Source organism: Phoca vitulina, unplaced genomic scaffold, assembly GCF_004348235.1.
Source record: "Phoca vitulina isolate PV1807 unplaced genomic scaffold, GSC_HSeal_1.0 scaffold36, whole genome shotgun sequence".
NCBI classification, from domain to species: domain Eukaryota; kingdom Metazoa; phylum Chordata; class Mammalia; order Carnivora; family Phocidae; genus Phoca; species Phoca vitulina.
This window is the reverse complement of record NW_022589739.1, coordinates 16658022-16679077: the sequence shown is the minus strand read 5'-3', so window position 1 is coordinate 16679077 and position 21056 is coordinate 16658022. Positions and strand designations below refer to the sequence as shown.

Here is a 21056-nt window from a genome sequence, read left to right as displayed (position 1 = left end):
GCAGGCAGAGGGAGAAGCAGACTCCCCACTAAGCAGAGCTTGATGCGCAGCTCAATCCCAGGACCCTGAGATCATGACCTGAGCTTAAGTCCGACGCTTAACCGACTGAGCCACCCAGGCGCCCCTAATAATTTAAATTCTAATCTAACCCCCTCAAGATTCCATCTAGCTTTCCCTCTTTCCATATTTGTAAATCCCTTCTGAGACAGTGGAGAAATCGGGCTTTTGTAATCTCCAATACATTTACTTATTGTTTAATCAATGAATTTACTTGTTCAGTGTAACCCATTTCCTAACTCCAGCCACCTCCTCCACCCACCCTGCCATATCCCTTCCCCTCCTCACTCTGCTTCCCTGAACTGCACAGCAGCCACTTCCCCATCACCACCGGATCTGACCTCCTTTCCTCATTCCTCACACACTGAAAGCGGCCACCACGGCACAGCACTTCTCCCCGCTCAGTACCCCGCCTCCCTGAAGGGTTTCCATACCAGGAGGAGAGAAGGTGAAAGGGAAAGGGAAACGGAAAGGGGAAGGTGAAAAAGGGAAGGGGAAAGTGGGAACCCTAACGTTTAAAAAATAGCATATGATGAGTATACTTTCACTTCTTATTTATTATAGAACTTTACGACTGTATTGTATTACACTGCAGTAATGTCCTCAGGACTTCTTGGGCAGTGTTAAGGTGCTAAGTTTATAATTCTCAGGCTCATTTTATAGTTATTATTTCTCCTCTTCTATCATTTTTCAATTTCCTCAAACATTTCCTATCCCTTCCCTTTTAAATTGGCTATTTCTAATGTGCTATGGGCTGAGAATCCAAATAATCAATGTAGTAACAGGTTGCAAAAAGTAAAATAAATATACTCACAGTCAGAGTTTAAGAGCTCTTCCATGACTAATAACCTTGAGCTCTTCAGAGCATGAATTCAATGATTCTTATTTAGCTGCCCAGAAGTTCTTTTTCTATAATCCTCAGGTAGTTATATTTTAGATAATTCACATTCCCTAAATAAATTGATCTCCAGAGAGTTGAGATGCAAATGTTATTTTGAGGAAGTATTCTACAAATTTCAGTTGAGTAAATTTTCACATTGGTTCAAAAGAAAATTTTCTTCCCCTTTCTAAAATTTTTCAGCTCTCTCAACTCTTGAGAAGAATTTGAGATTAAACATATTCTGACCCCCTAGTAAAGAGATCAATATGGGCGCCTGGGTGGCTCAGTTGGTTAAGCGACTGCCTTCAGCTCAGGTCATGATCCTGGAGTCCCAGGATCGAGTCCCGCACTGGGCTCCCTGCTCGGCAGGGAGTCTGCTTCTCCCTCTGACCCTCCCCCCTCTCATGCTCTCTCTCTCTCATTCTCTCTCTCAAATAAATAAATAAAATCTTTAGGAAAAAAAAAAAAAGAGATCGGGGCACCTGGGTGGCTCAGTTGTTAAGCGTCTGCCTTCGGCTCAGGTCATGATCCCAGGGTCCTGGGATCGAGCCCCACATCGGGCTCCCTGCTCTGCGGGAAGCCTGCTTCTCCCTCTCCCACTCCCCCTGCTTGTGTTCCTGCTCTCGCTATGTCTCTCTCTGTCAAAAAAATAAATAAAATCTTTAAAAAAAAAAAAGAGATCAATAGGTACACATTCATTCATTAAATCATTTAATAATATATACTGAGTGCTTACTATCTGATAGCTATTGTTCTAAGCATTTGAGAGGGTAGCAGTGAATAAGATAAAGTCCCTTATCTCAAGGAACTTTAAGTCTAGCTGGTGGGGGCAAACAATAAAGCCTGGTAAGTGGAGAATGATATGGAGGCATTATTTGAATAGTGTGATCAGAGAGAATTCTAGTTTCATTTTGGTTGTAAATGATTAACCTCCAACAGACTCTTGAGCAAGGGAAGAAAACTGGCAACCAACTTATCTCAGGGAAGGAACAAATTAAGCTGGGAACTTCTGATATACATGCTTTCCCAGTCTGCTACTTAGGGGATCTGGCTGCTTTTTCCCCTCTAAATTTGTTCTCTATAAACAAAGATATGTTGACAAACAACAACAAAATATTTTGATAAAGAAATGGAAATGTTTACATTCTACTTGCTCTAAAAAGGAGATGAATGATTACTTAAAATGTAGGTCATGTGTCAGAGGTCAGTTAGTACAACTATCTCACTTTAAGGATGAGAAAACTAGGGACACCTGGGTGGCTCAGTCGGTCTGCCTTCGGCTCAGGTCATGATCCCAGGGTCCTGGGATCTAGTCCTGCATCGGGCTCCCTGCTCAGTGGGGAGCCTACTTCTTCCTCTCCCTTTGCCTGCCGCTCCCACTGCTTGCTCAGTCTCTCTCTGACAAATAAATAAAACCTTAAAAAAAGAAAAGGATGAGAAAACTAAGCTTCAGAGAGGGGAAGGGACTTGCTTAAGGTCACCCAGGGGCAGAGGCAAAGCTAGAACATAAGTCCCTGATTTTTGTCTCTGACATTTTATATTTACAACATCCTATTTGAAGGGTAAAGGAAAAAAAATACTTCAATACTATGCTAAAAAAACTCTCTCTTTCCTACCTGAAAAGGATGTGAAGATAAGAACCAAGGCCAGTTAAAATATGCCACCATGCATGAAACTGTGTGGTAACACCTATGATAGGTGGCACCTTCTTTCGAAAGTTCCTGTGTAAAGAGGGGGAAAGAAATCACCGTATTATTATTTTTTTAATATTAACAACTAATGCTGACAGCCTTTGAGCAATTTGAAATGTTATTCTCAGATAGGGCAATTATTTAATTTCCTTAAGTCTGCTGTAGTCTGCATATTGTCTTCCAAAGTATATTTTGAGGAATAGTGTTCCTAGCAGAAGTTCCATGAAGAAATGATTCTGTGTTCAAAGAAAACATAGAAAATAGTACATAGTTTATTGCTCTCTTGGAAACTGCAATGTCTATTAATAGAAAGAAGGCTTTGAGAAGTCCTATCAGAACTATACAAGAGTTATTTTCATTTTTTTTAAGGTAATGTACTAATGGACAGAACCCTTTCTTCAAGTAATATCTTACTAACACTTTATGGAACAAGTGTTTCCTGGAACACAATTTGGGAAACATTGGTCTACTTAGCTATTCACTCAAGAAACCAGATACATGCTTTTCCTTGCCCTACACACAATCATCATCTTGATGAGCACCATACAGTCTATAAAGTACTTTTGTAAATACTATTTCACTTCATAGTGAGTCTTTGAGGTGGCTATTATTAGCTTTGCTTTACAGATGAGCAACCTAAAATTCAGAGACCGAGTTGCCCAAGTCACTCAGCCAAGGCGCAGCTGAGTCTCAAATTCTACATCTTTCGATTAAGTGTGTACCATAGTAATATTCTCATTTATTAGAAGGGGAAAAAATCAATGTAAAACTATTTCTCTAGATATCCCATGAGTTTTTGAGACAATTACCATCTCTAAGAACCTACTTTATTTCTTAGTGGCTCTTACCCAGAGGAGGATGACTTATCTCAGCAGTGTAAACGCTCTAATGGGGCTTCTGCTGGGTAATATGGATTCAGAACCACTCATTCAGAACTTAGTTTTCTAAGCAAGGTATATTACTTGTTTGTTTGTGTACATTTAAAATATATATATTTACTTATTGAATTTTTTATTTTGGAAAACTTCAAACATGTGCAAAAGTGGGCAAAATTATAACGTACCCATTATCCAGCTTCAACAATTATAACTTACAGCCAACCATCTAGACTCTCATCTACTTCTCCCCCTCCATATTTTGAAGCAAATCCCAGATATTGTATCATTTTAACTTTAAATACTTCAGTATGTGTCTCTAAAAGATTAAAACCTCTTTAAAGGTGTGCCTGGGTGGTGCAGTCAGTTGAGTGACTGACTCTTGGTTTCCACTCAGGTTGTGATCTTGGGGTCACGATCTCAAGGTCATGAGATCAAGCCCCAAGTAGGGCTTCACACTCAGCATGGAGTCTGCTTGCGATTCTCTCTCCCTCTCCCTCTCGTGCTTGCTCTAATAAGTAAATAAATAAATCTTAAAAAAAACCTCTTTAAAACATAATAATACCATTTTCACATATAAAATATTAACAATAATCCCTTAATATCACAAAATATTCAATTACTGATTAAAGTTCCAATTCTCATAAGTTTAAAATTTTGTTTTGCAGTTTGTTTGCTTGAATCAAAATTTAAAAAAAATGAACACTCTGCATTTGGTTGATACAGTATATCTCTTAAGTCTCTTATTTATTTTTAGGTATTTTATTTCCTCTTTCTTTCTCTTTCCTTCTTTCTTTCTTCCTTCCTTCCTTCCTGAGAGAGAGAGAGAGAGTGCGCCCATAGAGGGAGGGGCAGAGGGACAGAGAGACTCCCAAGTAGACTCTTGGCTGAGCGCAGAGGCTGACACACAGGCTCCGTCTCACCAGCCCACGATCACGATCTGAGCCAAAATCAAGAGTCGGACACTTAACCGAATGAGCCACCCAGGCGCCCCTTAAGTCTCTTTTAATCTCTACGTTCCTCTTCCCTTTTTTACCCCCTCTGCCATTTATCTTGTAGATTTCCCACAATCTGAATTTTGCTGATTGCCTCTCTCTGGTGCTTTTCAATATATGTGTTTATGCAAAACTTTAGGGCACAGAATTTTGAGTTGGAAGGACCCACTAGTTTAACCTCTTCAACATGTTCATTTTATGTAAATTGAGGCCCAGAAAGATATTTATCTTAGTGACAGACTAAGGTCCACAGACCCAAAATTCAAACTCTAGTCAATACAAAATTGCTGACAAGATGGTAAAAGGAACACTTGCCTTTCTTAGAAAATAACATTAAGTATATTAAAGTACAAAATTATATGCATGTATCTTATATGCTTCTTACAAATTAGTATTTTTTCAACACAGGAGATTAGGCAGATTTCAGAGGCCTAATTAACATCTAATCAACTCTGTAATTCTGTGATGCATACACACAAAAATTCCTACAGATATTATGTAATAGTCTTAGGTCCAAATTTTTAGGTTAATTAAGCAAGTATTCTCAGAATTTAACTTCAACAATGGGAAAAATTCACTTCATAGCACTAATAATTCTATATGCCTATGAAATTTTCTGCTTAATAGATTGCTTCCAAAAATATTTCTTAAAGATTGAAAATATATCTTACCTCAGTGAATCACAAAAGATGTTATCTATGTTCCATAATAGAAATCCCATTAAAAATATACCCAAGGATGTATAACCCAGTCCTCTGAGCCATGGATAAACCCTGTGGGGAAAAAAAAGAAAGCAAACTGAAATTTTGTTAAGTCATGTGACGATCAGAGCTTGAAGCTACTGCTTTCATGAGAAGGAAAGGTTTTCGTTAGTATAAAATAAAGATTTTATTTATTTATTTGACAGAGACACAGTGAGAGAGGGAACACAAGCAGGGGAAGCGGAGAGGGAGAAGCAGGCTCCTGGCTGAGCAGGGAGCCCGATGTGGGGCTCGATCCCAGGACCCTGGGATCATGACCTGAGCTGAAGGCAGACGCTTAATGACTGAGCCACCCAGGTGCCTGGTTTTCATTAGTATTAAAAGCAAACTTATCTATTAAATTCTCTAATACATTTGCCTATTACATTTAGCCATTAAAAAAATGAGAAAGAATATGCCATTAAGACTGCTAAGTGTTTCAAGAAAGTAAACTGAAGGCCCCCAATAACTTTATCAGTCCCCTGGAAGAGGCAGGGGGGTGCTGGAACAGAATTAACATTGAGTCACCTGCTCTGGGTCAGGCAGGCACCACAGTCAACTGCATACACAAGCAAATGAATAAAATCTTCAAATAAACCCTATAAGGCAGGTATTAGTCTTTGCACTTCACTGATAAGAAAACTGAAGCTTAGTGAGTTACCCAAAATAAGAACAGTAGCTTATATATTTTTATAGCTTCAATGATGTATCACTGACTTACATTTAACTGAATATATTTCAAGTGTACATTTGATCGGTACATTTGTATATATCCATGAAACACTACAATCAAGATAATAAACATATCCATCATCTCCAAAGCATCCAAAAAGCTAGTTTGCATTTTTTAGAATGTTATATAAATGGAATAACACAGTATATCCTCTTCACTGTATGGCTTCTTTCACTTGGCACAGTTATTTTAAAATTCATCCATGTTGTTATGTGTATCAATACTTCATTTCCTTTAATTGCTGAGTAGTATTCCATTGTATGGATATACCACAACTTGTTTATCTGTCCAAATGTTGGTGGACATTTATGTTGTTTCCATTTTTTTCTATAACAAATAAAACAGCTATGAACACTGATAAGTAAGTTTTTGTATGAACGCATGCTTTCATTTCTATTGGGTAAAAAGCTAGGAGAGGAATAGCTGTATTGTACGGCAGGTGAACGGCAGGTGAATGTTAAACTTCTTAAGGCACTGTTAAACTGCCTTCCTAAGTGACGGGATCCTTTTACACTCCCACCAGCAGTGCATGAGTATTGTTCTGTATCCTCACCGACACTTGGTGTAACACGGGTATTTTTTTTTTTTTATTTTAGTTGTACGTTGTAGGTGTCAGCGGTATCTCACTGTTGTTTTGATTTGCATTTCCCTAATGACTGTTGTGGAACATCTTCTCATGTGCTATTTGCCATCCATGTATCTTCTTTGATAGTTTGTTGAATCTTCGCATGTTTAAAAAAATTATTTGCCTTCTTATTGAGTTGTAAGAGTTCTTTATATAGTCTAAACATTAAGTCCTTTGTTGGATATATATTTTGTATTTTCTCCAAATCTGTGATTTGCCTTTCACTTTTTTTTTTTTAAAGATTTTATTTTATTTATTTGACAGAGAGAGAAAGAAAGAGTGAGCACAAGCAGGGGGAGCAGCAGGCTCCCCACTGAGCAGGGAGCCCAACGTGGGGTTCGATCCCAGGACCCTGAGATCATGACCTGAGCTGAAGGCAGACGCTTAACTGACTGAGCCACCCAGCGCCCCTTGCCTTTCACTTTAACAACGTCTTTTGAAGAAAAAAATTTGTTATTTTGATAAAGTTCAATTTATCCATTTTTTTCATTATAGTTGTGTTTTTTGTATCCTATTTAATAACTTCGCCTAACCAAAGGCTGCAGAGACTTCTATACGTCCTTCTAGAAGTTTTATAATTTTAGCTTTTACATTTAAGGAAATGATTCAATTCTAGTAATTTTTGTAATGGCATTAACTTTTATAATGGCATGAGTTTAAGTTCATTTTTAAAATAAGAATATCCAGTTGTTTCAGCACAATTTATTGAAAAGATTATCCTTTCCCCCACAGAATTACCTTTGAATGTTTACTTAACATCAGGTCAGTATGGATGAATGGTCTACTTTTGGATGTTTTATTGATCTATATTTCATTCTTCAATTCATTCAATCATTCAATTCAATTCATTCAATCAAGACAATACCACATTGTCTTGATTAGTGCAGCACAGAGTAAATCAAGGAGTGTAAGTCCTCTTTGTCATTCTTTTTTTTTTTTAAGATTTTATTTATGCATTTGAGAGCACACGTGGGAGCATGGGGGGGCAGGGGGAAGGAGAGGGAGAAGCAGGCACCCCACTGAGCAGGGAGCCCAATGCGGGGCTCGATTCCAGGACCCCTGGATCATGACCTGAGCCGAAGGCAGACGCCTAACTGACAGAGCCACCCAGGCACCTGTGTCATTCTTTTTTAAAATTGTTTTAGTTCTTCTAGATCCTTTGCATTCCCATATAAATTTCAGAATCAGTTTCTTAATTTTTACCAAAAAGCCCACAGAGATTTTGATTATGATTGCATTAAACTTATAGATCAGTTGGGGAGAACTGACATCTTAACAATATTGAGTTTTCTAATCCATGAAAATGGTCTATCTATCCATTTATTTAGGTCTTCTTTAATTTCTCTCAGCAAAAAACTGTTCATTGTAGTTTCCCATATGCAGGTCCTACATACAGTTGCTAAATTTAATCCTTAAACATCTGATGTTTTTTGGTGCTACTGGAAATTGTATTTTTGAAATTTCACTTTTCAATTGTTTGCTGCTAGTATATAGAAATATGATTTTTGAATATTCATTTGAATTTCATGACCTTGCTGAATTCCAACTAACTACTTCTAGTAGTTTTTTGGTACATGTCCTATGACATTTTCTGTACATGATCATGCAATTTGCAAATACTATATTGGACAAGCCTTCAACCAGTGTAATGATGAATAGAAGTGGTGATAATAGATATTCTTGTTTTATTCATCATTTTAAAGATAACTTTTTTTTAAACATTTCATTACTACATGTATTAGATGCTGTAGAGTTCACAAGTTAAGAAAGTTCCTGTCTATTACTAATTTGTAAAGGGTTTTATTTTGTTTTTAGTTTGTAAATAGCTGTTGAATTTTATAGAATGCTCTTTCTAAATCTACTGCTATCTTCATGTACTTTTTTTTTAAGTATGGTGAACGACAAGAATAGATTTTCTCAAATATTTTCTTATTTTTAACTGTAAGTATTTGTATATAAATGAATGAAAAAGGGTAGTTTAAAAACCACCAGGAAAGCACAAACCTGGCTGTGCATGGAAAAAGCATTATTGCCACTGTTTGAGAAAGGTTCTCAGAGAAGATTAGGTTAAGAGAATCACAGTCTGTCTTCAGCTTTTCAGAGTTTATCATAATCCCATTTAGGGGAGGCAAGAATGAGTCCCAGGAAACACAGGGCTCAACACAGTGAAGGCATCTGGCAGGGCTGCAGTGTGGGCCAGGTGCTGAGATGTAACAGAATATGATCAATGGGAGTAGGGTACTCTCTATTTTCTGCATCTAAGCTTACTTACCAGGGCCAATCTTCAGCTCTCAGCAGTAGTTCAAAGCAAAATTCTTCTGTGGGGTGAAATGAATGTCTTTGGTTATCCAGGCAGCAGGGTACAGAGGAGAGAGCAAGAATTTCATCAGCACATGGTCCCTACAAGCTAAGTAGATAAGATTCTGGGGACAGACTACCCATTATTAACAGGTATGAGAATGTGTAATACAGAAGGCCCTCAACATATCTGGGTCTGGAGTCACACTGCTTCATTCTGGACTACCTTCCTGACTAGTGTATAGTTATCATCTGAGAAATTCTTTCCCTACCTCTTCACCCTGAGAATTGCCTTTACCTCTCTCAATGTTAGATTTCCTATGTCTTGTATCTCATGTCTTCCTCCTTTTTGGTTTACTCTCTCATTATACATCCTTCAGTAGGTTTCTGAGTAATAGTTTATGGACTATAACTTTTTTTGAGAACTCAAATATATGAGTTGATAGTTTGGTTGGCTGCAGGATTCTAAGTTAGAATTCTAGCTGCCAGTTTTGTTTTGATAAGTCGCAAACCATTCTGATTCCTGATCCTTTGTATGTATTTCTGCCTTCTAAGTCTACAAACTTGTGGAATCTACCTTGTCAAGAATTCTGAAACTGGCATGGGTCTATTTCTACCCATTGTGTTGAATAGCCAGTGGGTTGTTTCAATGTAATAATTCATGTCTTTCAATTGCAGGATATTTTCTTAAGTAATTTTGGTAATGATCCCTTCTCTTCCATTTTATCTGCATTGTCCCCTCCCCTTTTTTATGCTGGTTCTTGTATCTGGCCCAGTAATACTGAGTCTCTTCTCCATTTCTTTCTCATCATCCTGATGGCACCCAGGTGTGTGTGTGTGTGTGCGTGTGCTTCTGCCTTTTCTGCTGTGAAGGCCACAGACTTGAGGAAACACTTCACTGTTTCTACAGCAGTGGTGATGAGTGGGCCCAAGGGTCCTGAGGCCTCATGCTATCTTGTTTACTCTAGACCACACCATGGGTTTAGTGCCTTTCCTGTGGTAGATTCTTACTGGTGGATGGGGGATGATGGACCATAATGCAATCACAATGTGTGTTCTGGAGAAGGAATTCCAGTGGCTTCTTTTAACTGTAGCTTTCAAACCATTCACTTCAGTTTTCCATTTTACTGTATTTTTAGTATCTTCGGGGGGGGTGGTGGAGATTCTCTGAATGTTCTTTTTTTTATACTGCATCCTACTCTTGACTCACAGATATAGTATATTTCTAGAAATATGAATGGATTAATGATATTTGTTGTTTTGTTATTTTTGAAGTTTTCTTCTTCATGCATAAGTTGTTTGTTCTAAGTTGATTTTCTTCCCCCTTATTTGTTTTGGTCTCTTTCATACTGGATGCATTCATCATGTCTGGCACTGTTTCCTCATTCTTTTTTTTTTTTTTTTAAAGATTTTATTTATTTGACACAGAGAGACACAGTGAGAGATGGAACACAAGCAGGGGGAGTGGGAGAGGGAGAAGCAGGCTTCCCGCCGAGCAGGGAGCCCGATGCGGGGCTCGATCCCAGGACCCTGGGATCATGACCTGAGCTGAAGGCAGACGCCCAACGACTGAGCCACTCAGGCGCCCCTGTTTCCTCATTCTTAAGAATGGGAAAATAAAAAGATGACCACAAGCTCTAAGCATGTGGTTGAGGCCCTTAGACTAGTAACCTTTATTGCAGGGTTATTTTGCTGCGCCAATTGTTAGGGAACCCCCAAATCAGTATCGTTAGATCTTTTAGGCTTCTCATATTCCCTAAAAGAAGATTCTCTCAATTTTCTGCTTAGAAGTTTTTACATTCAACATTCAAAATGCATAAGGTCATCCAATTTCTCTGATTTCACCATGGTATTCACATGCTCAGTTGTGTCTGGCAAAGCCCAATCTAGAGACATTGCTCACCTTTACCAGAGAATAAACCTACAGGCTCCTGCAGTTATTCAGTGGTATGGAATAGGTGAGGGGATGTAAGCATTTAACAGCTTCTTAAGGCTTTTAACCAGTCCTCTTTATGTTAAACCCCACTTCCATCTGCTTTTCCAAACTGTCTGTTGCTGTTAATGCTTGATACTTGATACTTGAGAAAATTCTGATGTAAACTGGAGGTTCTTTGTTTAAAATTCGGCTTTCTTGGATTAGCCATAATCCATCTATTTTTCAGCTTTTAAAATTTTATTGAGTCTTCTTGTGGGTTTATGCTTTATAAATAAATTCCTTTGTTGGAGTTTTAGTAGGGTTCGAGAAGGGAGCAAAATTAGATTGAAGATGTTGATCTTTAATATTATATGTTTTCTTTTCATTAATGTCTGACCTTTAGTAGTCCCATTCTTCATTTCTATGTGGATTGATTCTATTGATCCTTTTTCTAATTATTGAAGCTGTATGCTTAGTTCATTATTCTTCAGTTTCTCTACTTCTAATATAAACATCTAAGGCATAAATTTCCCTCTAAGAACCAGTACTTTGTAGTACTTGATTTGTAGTACTTTCACTATGATTACTTTGTAAGTATTATTTCTACCGTGATTTTTTTTTTCTTACTTGTATTTACAAGTGTGGTTTTAAGTTTCCAAATATATGGGCTATTTTGACTAATCCTGTTTTGACTAATTGTACTATAGTCAGAGAACATGTTATACTTTAAAGTTTGGTGAACCTTGCTTTAAAACTAGTGTCTGGTAGATTTAATAACTACTCCATGCATGCTTGAGAAGACCAAGCTTCTTTAACTTAAATATATTACATCAACTTGTTATTGTATTATTCAAATTTTGTCTATATCCTTGTTCATATGGTTACTGTGTTAAAATATTTCAGCATGATGGAGCATTGATATACTTCTCTTTGTAATTCTGTCAATTTTTGCTTAAAATTTTCCATAAAAGATTTAGAACTGCCTTTTTTTTCCTGGTAAATCAAATATTTTAATAATAATGTAGCAAACACATTTGTTTTAAATAATGCTTTAATTTTTTTTTGTTATTAAAATAGCTAGTCCAACTTTCTTTTAGTCAGTATTTGTGTGGCACATATTGTTTTTATACCCTTTTCTTTTAAAAGTACTGTGTATTTAGGTGGATTTTTTGAGACTAATCAGGTGGTTTTATTATCAAATGTAATAATTCTACGAAAACTCAGTAGTATTATAGTAAGTATTACTTTCTTTCTTAAAGTCTTTCAGAGCTTTGGGCAGACAGCATCTTAAGCACCAAGAATAAACAACTCTACTGATCTTAAGTGCCAGTTGTCACCAATTTTCATACAAAATGGTTTTTTTGCTTTTTCCTACTGCAGTTAAATGGCCATTGCTAGTCAGGTGAAGAGAATGTCTGGCTCTCCACTCAAGGTATTAAAGTAATGCTAAGTAAATGAAAATAGCCACATAAAGCTGCATGACATATCCAAGCCAAGGATAATAACAGTATCTTAAACAAGCATTTAGTTAATCAAGTCCTGTCTTCCTCTTTGGAGTTACATAATGCAGCAGTACTAGCTAGCTAGAGTCTAGTATGGCACTTTTGTAGCATAAACATATAGTGCTGAACACTGAGAGCATCAGTACCTGCTCTAACCACTTCAGTGTTTACCTCTCGGTCCAGCATGCTGACGATAATAGTTTTAATCATTTGACAGTTAGGCATGGAGACAAAGGTTTAAGGCTATATCTTAATATATATAAGCATTCACTTCAATTAGTATATTGCTTTCTAGAATATAACTATTGAAATATTCTCATTTTGTGATATTAAAAACTATGGAATTTCTTTTATTAAAGTCCAAACCATCAGTGATGGGAAAAATACAATATAAAATAACACATATGAAGCCACAATGTTCCCTTACAATTTAAACTAGAAATTACTAACTACACATAGCTGCTTCATTTTTGGTTTCACATTTTGGCTCCTAGTTCATTCCTATTTACAACTGGTACCTGCTGAGAAAAGAGATACAACTCTTAAGCTATGTATATTTTGTGGTGGGTGTGCAATGTACTGTGTATTTATGTTTTAATCACGCTTTTTATGAATAGCACATAGCTGGATTTCTTTTCCCTGCTTGAGAGTTTTTGTTTTTTAATTGCTTAGATTTGTCCATTTATATTTACTGTGATTATTGATATATTTTGAATTATTTCTACCCCTTTAGTTTCTGCTTTGTATTTGTTCTGACTTCTCTCTGCTTCCCTTTTTACCCTTCTTTTCTTAATTTCTTTTGGATTCACTTTATTTTTTTTTTAATTTTTTAAGATTTTATTTATTTATTTGGCAGAGAGAGACACAGCGAGAGAGGGAACACAAGCAGGGGAAGTGGGAGAGGGAGAAGCAGGCTTCCTGCTGAGCAGGGAGCCCGATGTGGGGCTCGATCCCAGGAAGCTGGGATCATGACCTGAGCCGAAGGCAGCTGCTTAACGAGTGAGCCACCCAGGTGCCCCTGGATTCAGTTTATATAATTCCATTTACTCCCTCATGTTTTTGAAAGTCACTACAAAATCAACTACTGTTTCTCATGGTTATCAAAAACACACATGTAAAATCTAAAATCAATCACTGTCTGTACCTTCTTCCAAAATAAAAAGGACCTTAGGAACTATGTAACTAAGATTATCCTCTTTCATCTCATATTATTTTGTCCACCACTTCAGTTTCATTTAAAAATATATCAAAATGGATATTAAACAGTCACAATATTTTGTTCAGATAATCCCACAGGTTTATCATTTTTTCTCCACCAGCTAAAGTAGTTCCTAAAGGGAAAGTCTTTTAGTGAGGTATATTGGTAAACTTTCTCCATTTTTAAAGTTTGTTTTAAAATGTCTTTATCTTGTCCCTGTTTTTAAAAGATATTTGGGTATATAATTCTAAGTTGATGGTTAATTTCTCTCAGCATTTTGAAGATAATAGTCTACTGTGTTTTGGCTTCCATTGTTGCTGTTGATAAGTCTGTTGCTGACTATTCCTTTGTTAGTAATATATCTTTTATCTCTGGATGTTGTAAGATCTTTCTCTTTGGATTTCAGCAATTTCAGTATGCTTTTTCTACATTCAACTGCAAATAGTATCTCTATTTAGAGCAGAAAAGAATTTAATATTCAATTCCAACCAAAATGATGAATGAGCAAGGATTAGGCTCTCTAGGAATGACTCATGAACCCTACCATAGAATTATCTTGCCAAAGTAACTTTTTTCTTTTTCACATTTAGGAAGCCAAAGAATTCGGAGGCCTCTGGACCACTGTTTCACCCAGCATCATATTGTAACCTTAGCTATAATTCATATCAGGAAGCTATCATCACACTTGTTTCCAGAGCCATGATGCACACCTTAGATCCATTCTAGTAAACGAATGCCTTACATACTACCATTTCTCTTCCCCACTTAACTTGGTTCTGAATTCAATCTTATGTGAATACATGTGATTGGCAGAACCTGAATGTATCTGGAAACTTATCGGCAAAAGAAATAAGGGAAATACAGCTCTTAGCTTTCTAGCATCTACATTATACCTACTATCTCTTTGAGTATCTATTCTGTCCCAATTTTTTGCTATTCTTTCCCTTGGAACTGCAATAAGAAGTGTTATTACTCTATAATGCTTTCTGGCTTATTTCTTTAGACTTGCCTTCCAATTTAATTAATTCTCTCTTCATCTGTGTCTAATCTACTTTTTAGCTTATCCACTGAGTTTTTTATTTCAATATATATTTTTTAATGTTAGAAGTTCATTGATTCTTTTTCAAATCTGGAATTTCACTTTTGATAATCTCCTGTTCCTTGGTCACCTTTTCATTTTCTCTTTCATTTCATTAAATATTTCCTAAATAGTTACTTTATATTTCAGCATCTGATTTGGGGGGTTTATTTCTACTGATTTGTGTTTCTCCTGACTTTTACTTATGGTAGTTTATTTCCTCCTCTGGTTTTGGAATTGATTGGCACACTTGTTTGATCTCCATCCAATCTGCAGAAATCCTAAGGGGCTTACATGAAACTACATTTCTTTAAAGATACTTTGGTTTTGCTTCTCTCAGATATACTGGAGCTCTAGGAATGCCGGATCAGTTTAAGATAATTTTACACCTTGAAGTTTCCCAAACAATAAAGGTAATGTGTATTTGAATCCAAAATCTGTGGGAAGGCAGAACAGTGACTACAAATTCAGAGGGGAGTCATTTTTCCTACCTAAAACTAATGCTAAAAGACAAGGTGCCTCATAACTGCTCATGATCTCAGAACTCATTTGTCAGTTTAGTTTTCAACTCCTTCTTTGCATTTGATGCTTTAGAATTTTCTTTACATTTTTTTGAGCTCAGCTATGCATTTAAAAGGATGTTTGTTGTGGTTCATCCACAATTTCTAGATGTTTTGTTACAAAAGAAATTTTCAGATATATATTTTTAGAGTAAAAAACAAAATAAAACAAAAACAAAAAACAAGTTCTAGAGTTTCAATCTGATTTTAAAATATCTTTACTGACAAGCACTATTCTGAGTTCCAGAGGTTACCATGATAACGAAGACTTCAAGAAACATAATCTAGATGGACAAGACAGATAGGTAAACATGAACAATATTAAATGAAATGATCACCAAAAGAAGCTGTGGCAAGACAGATAAAAGAAAGATGTTTTATCTCCTAGGACTTCCACTGTTACACACTTTTTACAGATCTGTCATTTGTGTTTCTAGAAGCATTGGTATCTTATCTTTTGGACTTGATTTAGGCAAGAACTGTATTTTATGCTTCTTTACACTTCCCTAAGGTGCCTAGATTAAAAGCAGAATAAATTAGGAACTTCTGTTTCTGGGAAGATGAAACAGACACACTTTTCCCTGTTCTCCCCACTAGGTGTAATTAAAAATCCTGAACATTACATAAAAACAAACATAAGAAGACTCTGAAAGGTGGAGAAGGCCAACTGGCTAGAGACTTTGGGACCTGAGTTACACTACAGTGATAAGTTCCATGTGTTTTCTTTTTGCCTCATATATCCCAGAGTTGGAACTGAAGATGCTAGCAACCCAGAAATGCCACTAGGTACAGACAAAAAAAAAAAAAAAAAAAAAAAAAAATCCTAACAAAAGCCTGCTCTCTCTAGCCAAATGACCAGAAAAGAGGCAGCCTAGTAAGAGTGAAAATTTACATAGTGTCTACTATTCTATAGCCAAACACCCCAGAAAAAACTCTAGCCTCACCCCCATCCATGCTGCAAAGACTGAGTGGGGAGTCTAGACTTCCTTCCTCATCAGGTCATAAGAAGGTGGGACTATAACAAAAGATCTAGCATTCATGTTATTGGTGTCCTGGAAGGAGAGAAGAAAGAAGGCAGGGCTGAAAAAGTATTTGAAATAATGCCTGAAAACATTCAAATTTGGCCAAAAAAACTCCTCCCAACAACAAAAAAAACCCACTATAAACCCACAGATTCAAGAAGCTAAGCTAACTTCAAACAAGCTAACCCAAAGAAATCCACATCAAGAAGACACATCACAGACAAAATTTTGAAAACTAAAGACAAGGGGAAATCCTGAAAAGAGTGAGAGAGAAGCAACACCTTTCCTATACTACAGGAAATAAAAAATTTGAATGACAGGATCTCTCATCAGAAAACCTGAAGGCCAGAGAAAAGTTGCACAACATTTTTCAAGTTCTGAAAGAGAATTGTCAACCTAGAATTCTGTAACCAGAGAAGAAATCAAGATACATTTTCACATGAAGAAAAACCTAGAGGATATAATGCCAACAGATCTACCCTAAAAGAATGGCTAAGGAAGTTTTCTAAACAGAAAAGAAATGAGGAGAGAAGGAATCTTAGAATGTTAGAGAGGAAGAAAAAGGAAAGAGTAAAAATATGAATAAACATAATATATTTTTCTTTCCCTTTGAGTTTCTAAATTATGTTTTATGGTGGGGCAAAAACCATAATATTGTCTGATGTAGTTATAAATGCATATAAAATGCATATTTTAAGTGGTGCAGGGTGCACTGCTGTAGGTTAAATTTTTCCCCTCAAAAAGGATATGTTGAAGTCCTAAGTCCCAGTACCTCAGAATGTGACCTTATTTGGAAATAGGGTCATTGCAGATATAATTAGTTAAGATGAGGTTATACTGGAATAGAGTGGGTTCCTAAACCAATATGACTGATGTTCTTATAAGAAAACAACCATGTAAAGACACGGAAATACAGGACAACACCATGGCATAACAAAGGCAGAGGCAGAAATTATGTGGATAAAAGTCAAGGAGTGCCAAACATTGCCAGCAAATCACCAGAAGCTAAGAAGTAAAGGATGGATTCCCCTACAGGTTTCAAAGGAATCATGGCCATACTGACACCTTGATTTCTGACTTCTAGCCTCGAGAACTGTGAAACAAAAAATAAAACTATAAACCAATATCCTTCATGATTATAGATGTAAAAATCCTTAACAAAATATTAACAAGTATCATTTGGCAACATATAAAAACAATTTTATACCATGATTAAGTGGGGTTCATTCAGAATACAAAGATGGTTCAATATTTGAAAATCAATCAATGTAATAACACCATACTCAGAGACTGCAGAAAAAATCGTACGATCAAATCAACTGATATTGAAATGTCTGACGAAATTGAACAACTTCCTCAACTTGATGAAGAACATCTACAAAAACCATACAGCTAACACTGCACTTGAGTTAATGGTGAAAGACTTAATATTATTTCCCCTAAAACTGAAAACAAGGCAAGGATATCTACTATCACCACTCTTATTCAATATAGTCCTGGAAGTTCTAGAGAGAATAAGGCAAAAATAGAAATCAAAAGCACATACATTAGAAAGGGTGGTAAAAACTGTCCCTATCTGCAGCAAATCTCAAGGAATCTATAAGTCTTCTAAAACTATTAAGTTCAGCAAGGTGGCAGAATACAAGATAAACATAAAGAAAACCAACTGTATTTCTATATAATAGTAATGAACATGTGGACACCCAAATTTAAAAATAAAATACCATTTACAATTGCTCAAGAAATGGAAACTCCAAAATGTCAATGAACAAAATCAAAGATGATCAAAATAAATGGAGAGACATGTGTGTTTATAGACTGGAAGACTCAACATAGTAAAGATGTGAATTCTTTGCAAATTGATATGCAGGTTTAATACAATTCCTATCAAAATCCCAACAAAAAATTTAAATATACACATATTTAAATATATATTGTAAAATTTATATGGAAAGACAAATGAACCTAAACACCTTTCTTCAATTGTGAAAAGAACTGAGAGGAATCATTAGTCTACATGATTTGAAGAGTTGTTTTATATATAGTTACAGTAATCAAGAGTGTAGCACTGGTGGAGGGACAGAGACACAGATCAGTGTAACAAAATAAAACACCCAGAAATAGATCCACACAAATATATATGAATCATTTTTGAGGAAAGAGCAAAAACAATACAGTGGAGAAATTTCAGATAGCCTTTTCAACCAGTGGTCCTGGGGCAGATGGACATTCATAGGTAAAAAAAAAAAAATGGACCTTGACCTAAGCCTTATACCTTATATGAAAATTAATTAAAAATAAATCATGAACTCAAATGTAAAATGTAAAACTATACAGAACTTTTAGAAAACAAACAAACAAACAAACAGGATAAAATCTAGGGTTAGGGAGAGAGTCCTTATATGTGACACCAAAAGTATGATCCATAAAATGAAAACTGATAAATTGGACTTCATCAAAATTAAAAACTTTTTTGCTCTATGAAAGACTCTGAAGAGTATGAGAAGACAAGGTTTAGTCTGAGAGAGAAAATATTTTAGCTACATATTTGATGAAGGATTAGTATCTAAAATATATAAAGAACTCTCAAAACTCAACTGAAAAAAAAGAGGAACAATACCATCAGAAAATGGGTAAAGACACGAACAATCATTTCAACAAAGAGGATATACAGATGGCAAATAAGTACATGAAAATATGTTCATCTTTAGACATTAGGGAAATGAAAATTAAAACCACAGTGAGAGATTAGTGCATACCTGTAAGAATGGCTAAAATAAATAGTGACAACACGAAATGTTGACAAGAATGCAGAGAAACTGGGTTACTCATACACTGCTGGTGGAAATGTAAAATGGTAGAACCACCTTGGAAAACAGTATGACAGTTCTGAGAAAAACTAAACATATAACCGTGATACAACTTAGCAATTTCACTCTGGGCATTTATTCCAGAGAAAGGAAAATTTACATTCACACAGAAACCTATAAACAAGTGTTCACAGCAACTTTATTCTTTATAGTCAAAAACTACAAACAATCCAGATGTCATTTAACAGGTCAATGGTTAAACTGTGGTACATCCATATCACGGAATACTACTCAGCAATAGAAAGGGATGAACTATCAACACACTCAACAACATGAACTTATCTCCAGTAAATTAGGCTGAGTGCAAAAGGCCAATCCCAAAGGTTATTATATATACTGTATGATTCCATTTATATAATATTTTTGAAATAAAAAAATTATAGAAATGAAGGACAGATTAGTGAATGCCAGGGATTAAGGATAGGTGGTGAGAGGATGGGGTAGGAGAGAAGTGGGTACAGCTATAAAAGGACAACACAGGGATGCTTGTGCCAATGGAATTGTTCTGTATCTTGACTCTGCCAATGTCAAATCTTGGTTGTAATGTTGTACTATAGTTTTGCAAGACATTATCAGTGGAGAAAATTGGTAAAGGGTATAGAAGATCTCTATTATTACAATACACGTGCTTCTACAATTACCTCAAAATAAAAAGCTTAATTAAAAAAGGATAAACCCATAAATCATATTATTTATTTATTGAGCACATGCTGTATGGCCAGGTCCCATGGAAATTACTCACATGAATATTTATTATTTAATCTTCATAAACTCTATAAAGATTATGACTATTTCCTAAATCATCTCTCTGGAGTACTGATTCTTTCTGACATTGTCTTCCTTAAATAGTGTATTGTAAGAAGGGTTCTGAGTCAAGTAGTTTGAGAAACAAAAACAATTTTTTACTGTAGGGATTTTTCAAGGCAATATACTAATGTACACTACAAATATTCAAAAGGAGGCCATCATACAGTTTTCCTCAGATTAATGTTGGAACTTTTGTTTTTACAGGATGCCAATTAACACCTTGCTTAAAGAACTAATATTTATTATCTTATACCACAATAAATACTGGCCTAAAGTTTTCTATCAATATCACTGCTAGAGTTGGGTTTTATGTGTTATTTCAATTTAGGCTATAGATTTATTGCTTGAATGTAATCTAATCATACTGTTGATCCAAACCACTTACCATGTAACAATATAAATAGATCGAAGTACTAATGTGAAGACCAACACTCCATACATGACCTGAATAAGAAAGGAAAAATGAAGTTAGTAAAATCATTATTCTTTGGCAAAGGAAGTATATTTTACCTACAAAAATAGCCCTCTCAATAAAATGTAAAGATTATCTTTTGTTACATTTTAAAGAACAGACTTTTTGCAAATATCTTCTCCCATCCATAGGCTGCCTTTTAGATTTGTTGTTGCCTTTACTGTGCAGAAGCTTTTTATTTGATGAAGTCCCAACAGTCTATTTTTGCTTTTGTTTTCCTTGCCTCTGGAAACATAACTAGAAAGAAGTTGCTATGGCTAATGTCAAAGAGGTTACTACCTGTGTTCTCCTCTAGGATTTTTATGGTTTCAAGTCTCAGATTTAGGTCTTTAATCATGTTTAATTCATTTTTGTGTATGGTGTAAGAAAGTGGTCTAGTTTTATTCTTTTGCACGTGGCTGTCCAGTTTCCCCAACACCATGTGTTGAAGACAATGTCTTTTTCCCAGTAGAAATTCTTTCCTGCTTTTTCGAAGATTAATTGACCATATGGTTGTGGGTTCATTTCTGGGTTTTCCATTCCATCCCACTGATCTATGTGTCTATTTTTGTGCCAGTACCATACTGTTTTGATTACTACAGCTTTGTAATATAACTTGAAGTCTGGAATTGTGATGCCCCCAGCTTTGCTTTTCTTCTTCAAGGTTTGCTTTTGCTACTCGGGGTCTTTTGTGGTTTCTTACAAATTTTAAAATTGTTTATCTGATATAGGGTTAGTACCCGAAATACACAAAGAACT

The 21056-nt window shown here is 35.8% G+C and overlaps 1 protein-coding gene across 8 annotated transcripts in view; it reads right to left on the bottom strand.

The window, feature by feature from the left end:
- Positions 1-21056, bottom strand: part of ACER3 (alkaline ceramidase 3) — a 148828-nt gene that overhangs the window by 7792 nt on the left and 119980 nt on the right. For all 8 annotated transcript variants that reach the window (XM_032426964.1, XM_032426967.1, XM_032426966.1 and 5 more), the window contains 3 exons: positions 20232-20290; positions 5170-5271; positions 2554-2658 (listed from right to left, as the gene is read on the bottom strand). In XM_032426964.1, the coding sequence (XP_032282855.1) occupies positions 2554-2658; positions 5170-5271; positions 20232-20290 (266 nt within the window). The remainder of the gene's footprint in view (positions 1-2553; positions 2659-5169; positions 5272-20231; positions 20291-21056) is intronic.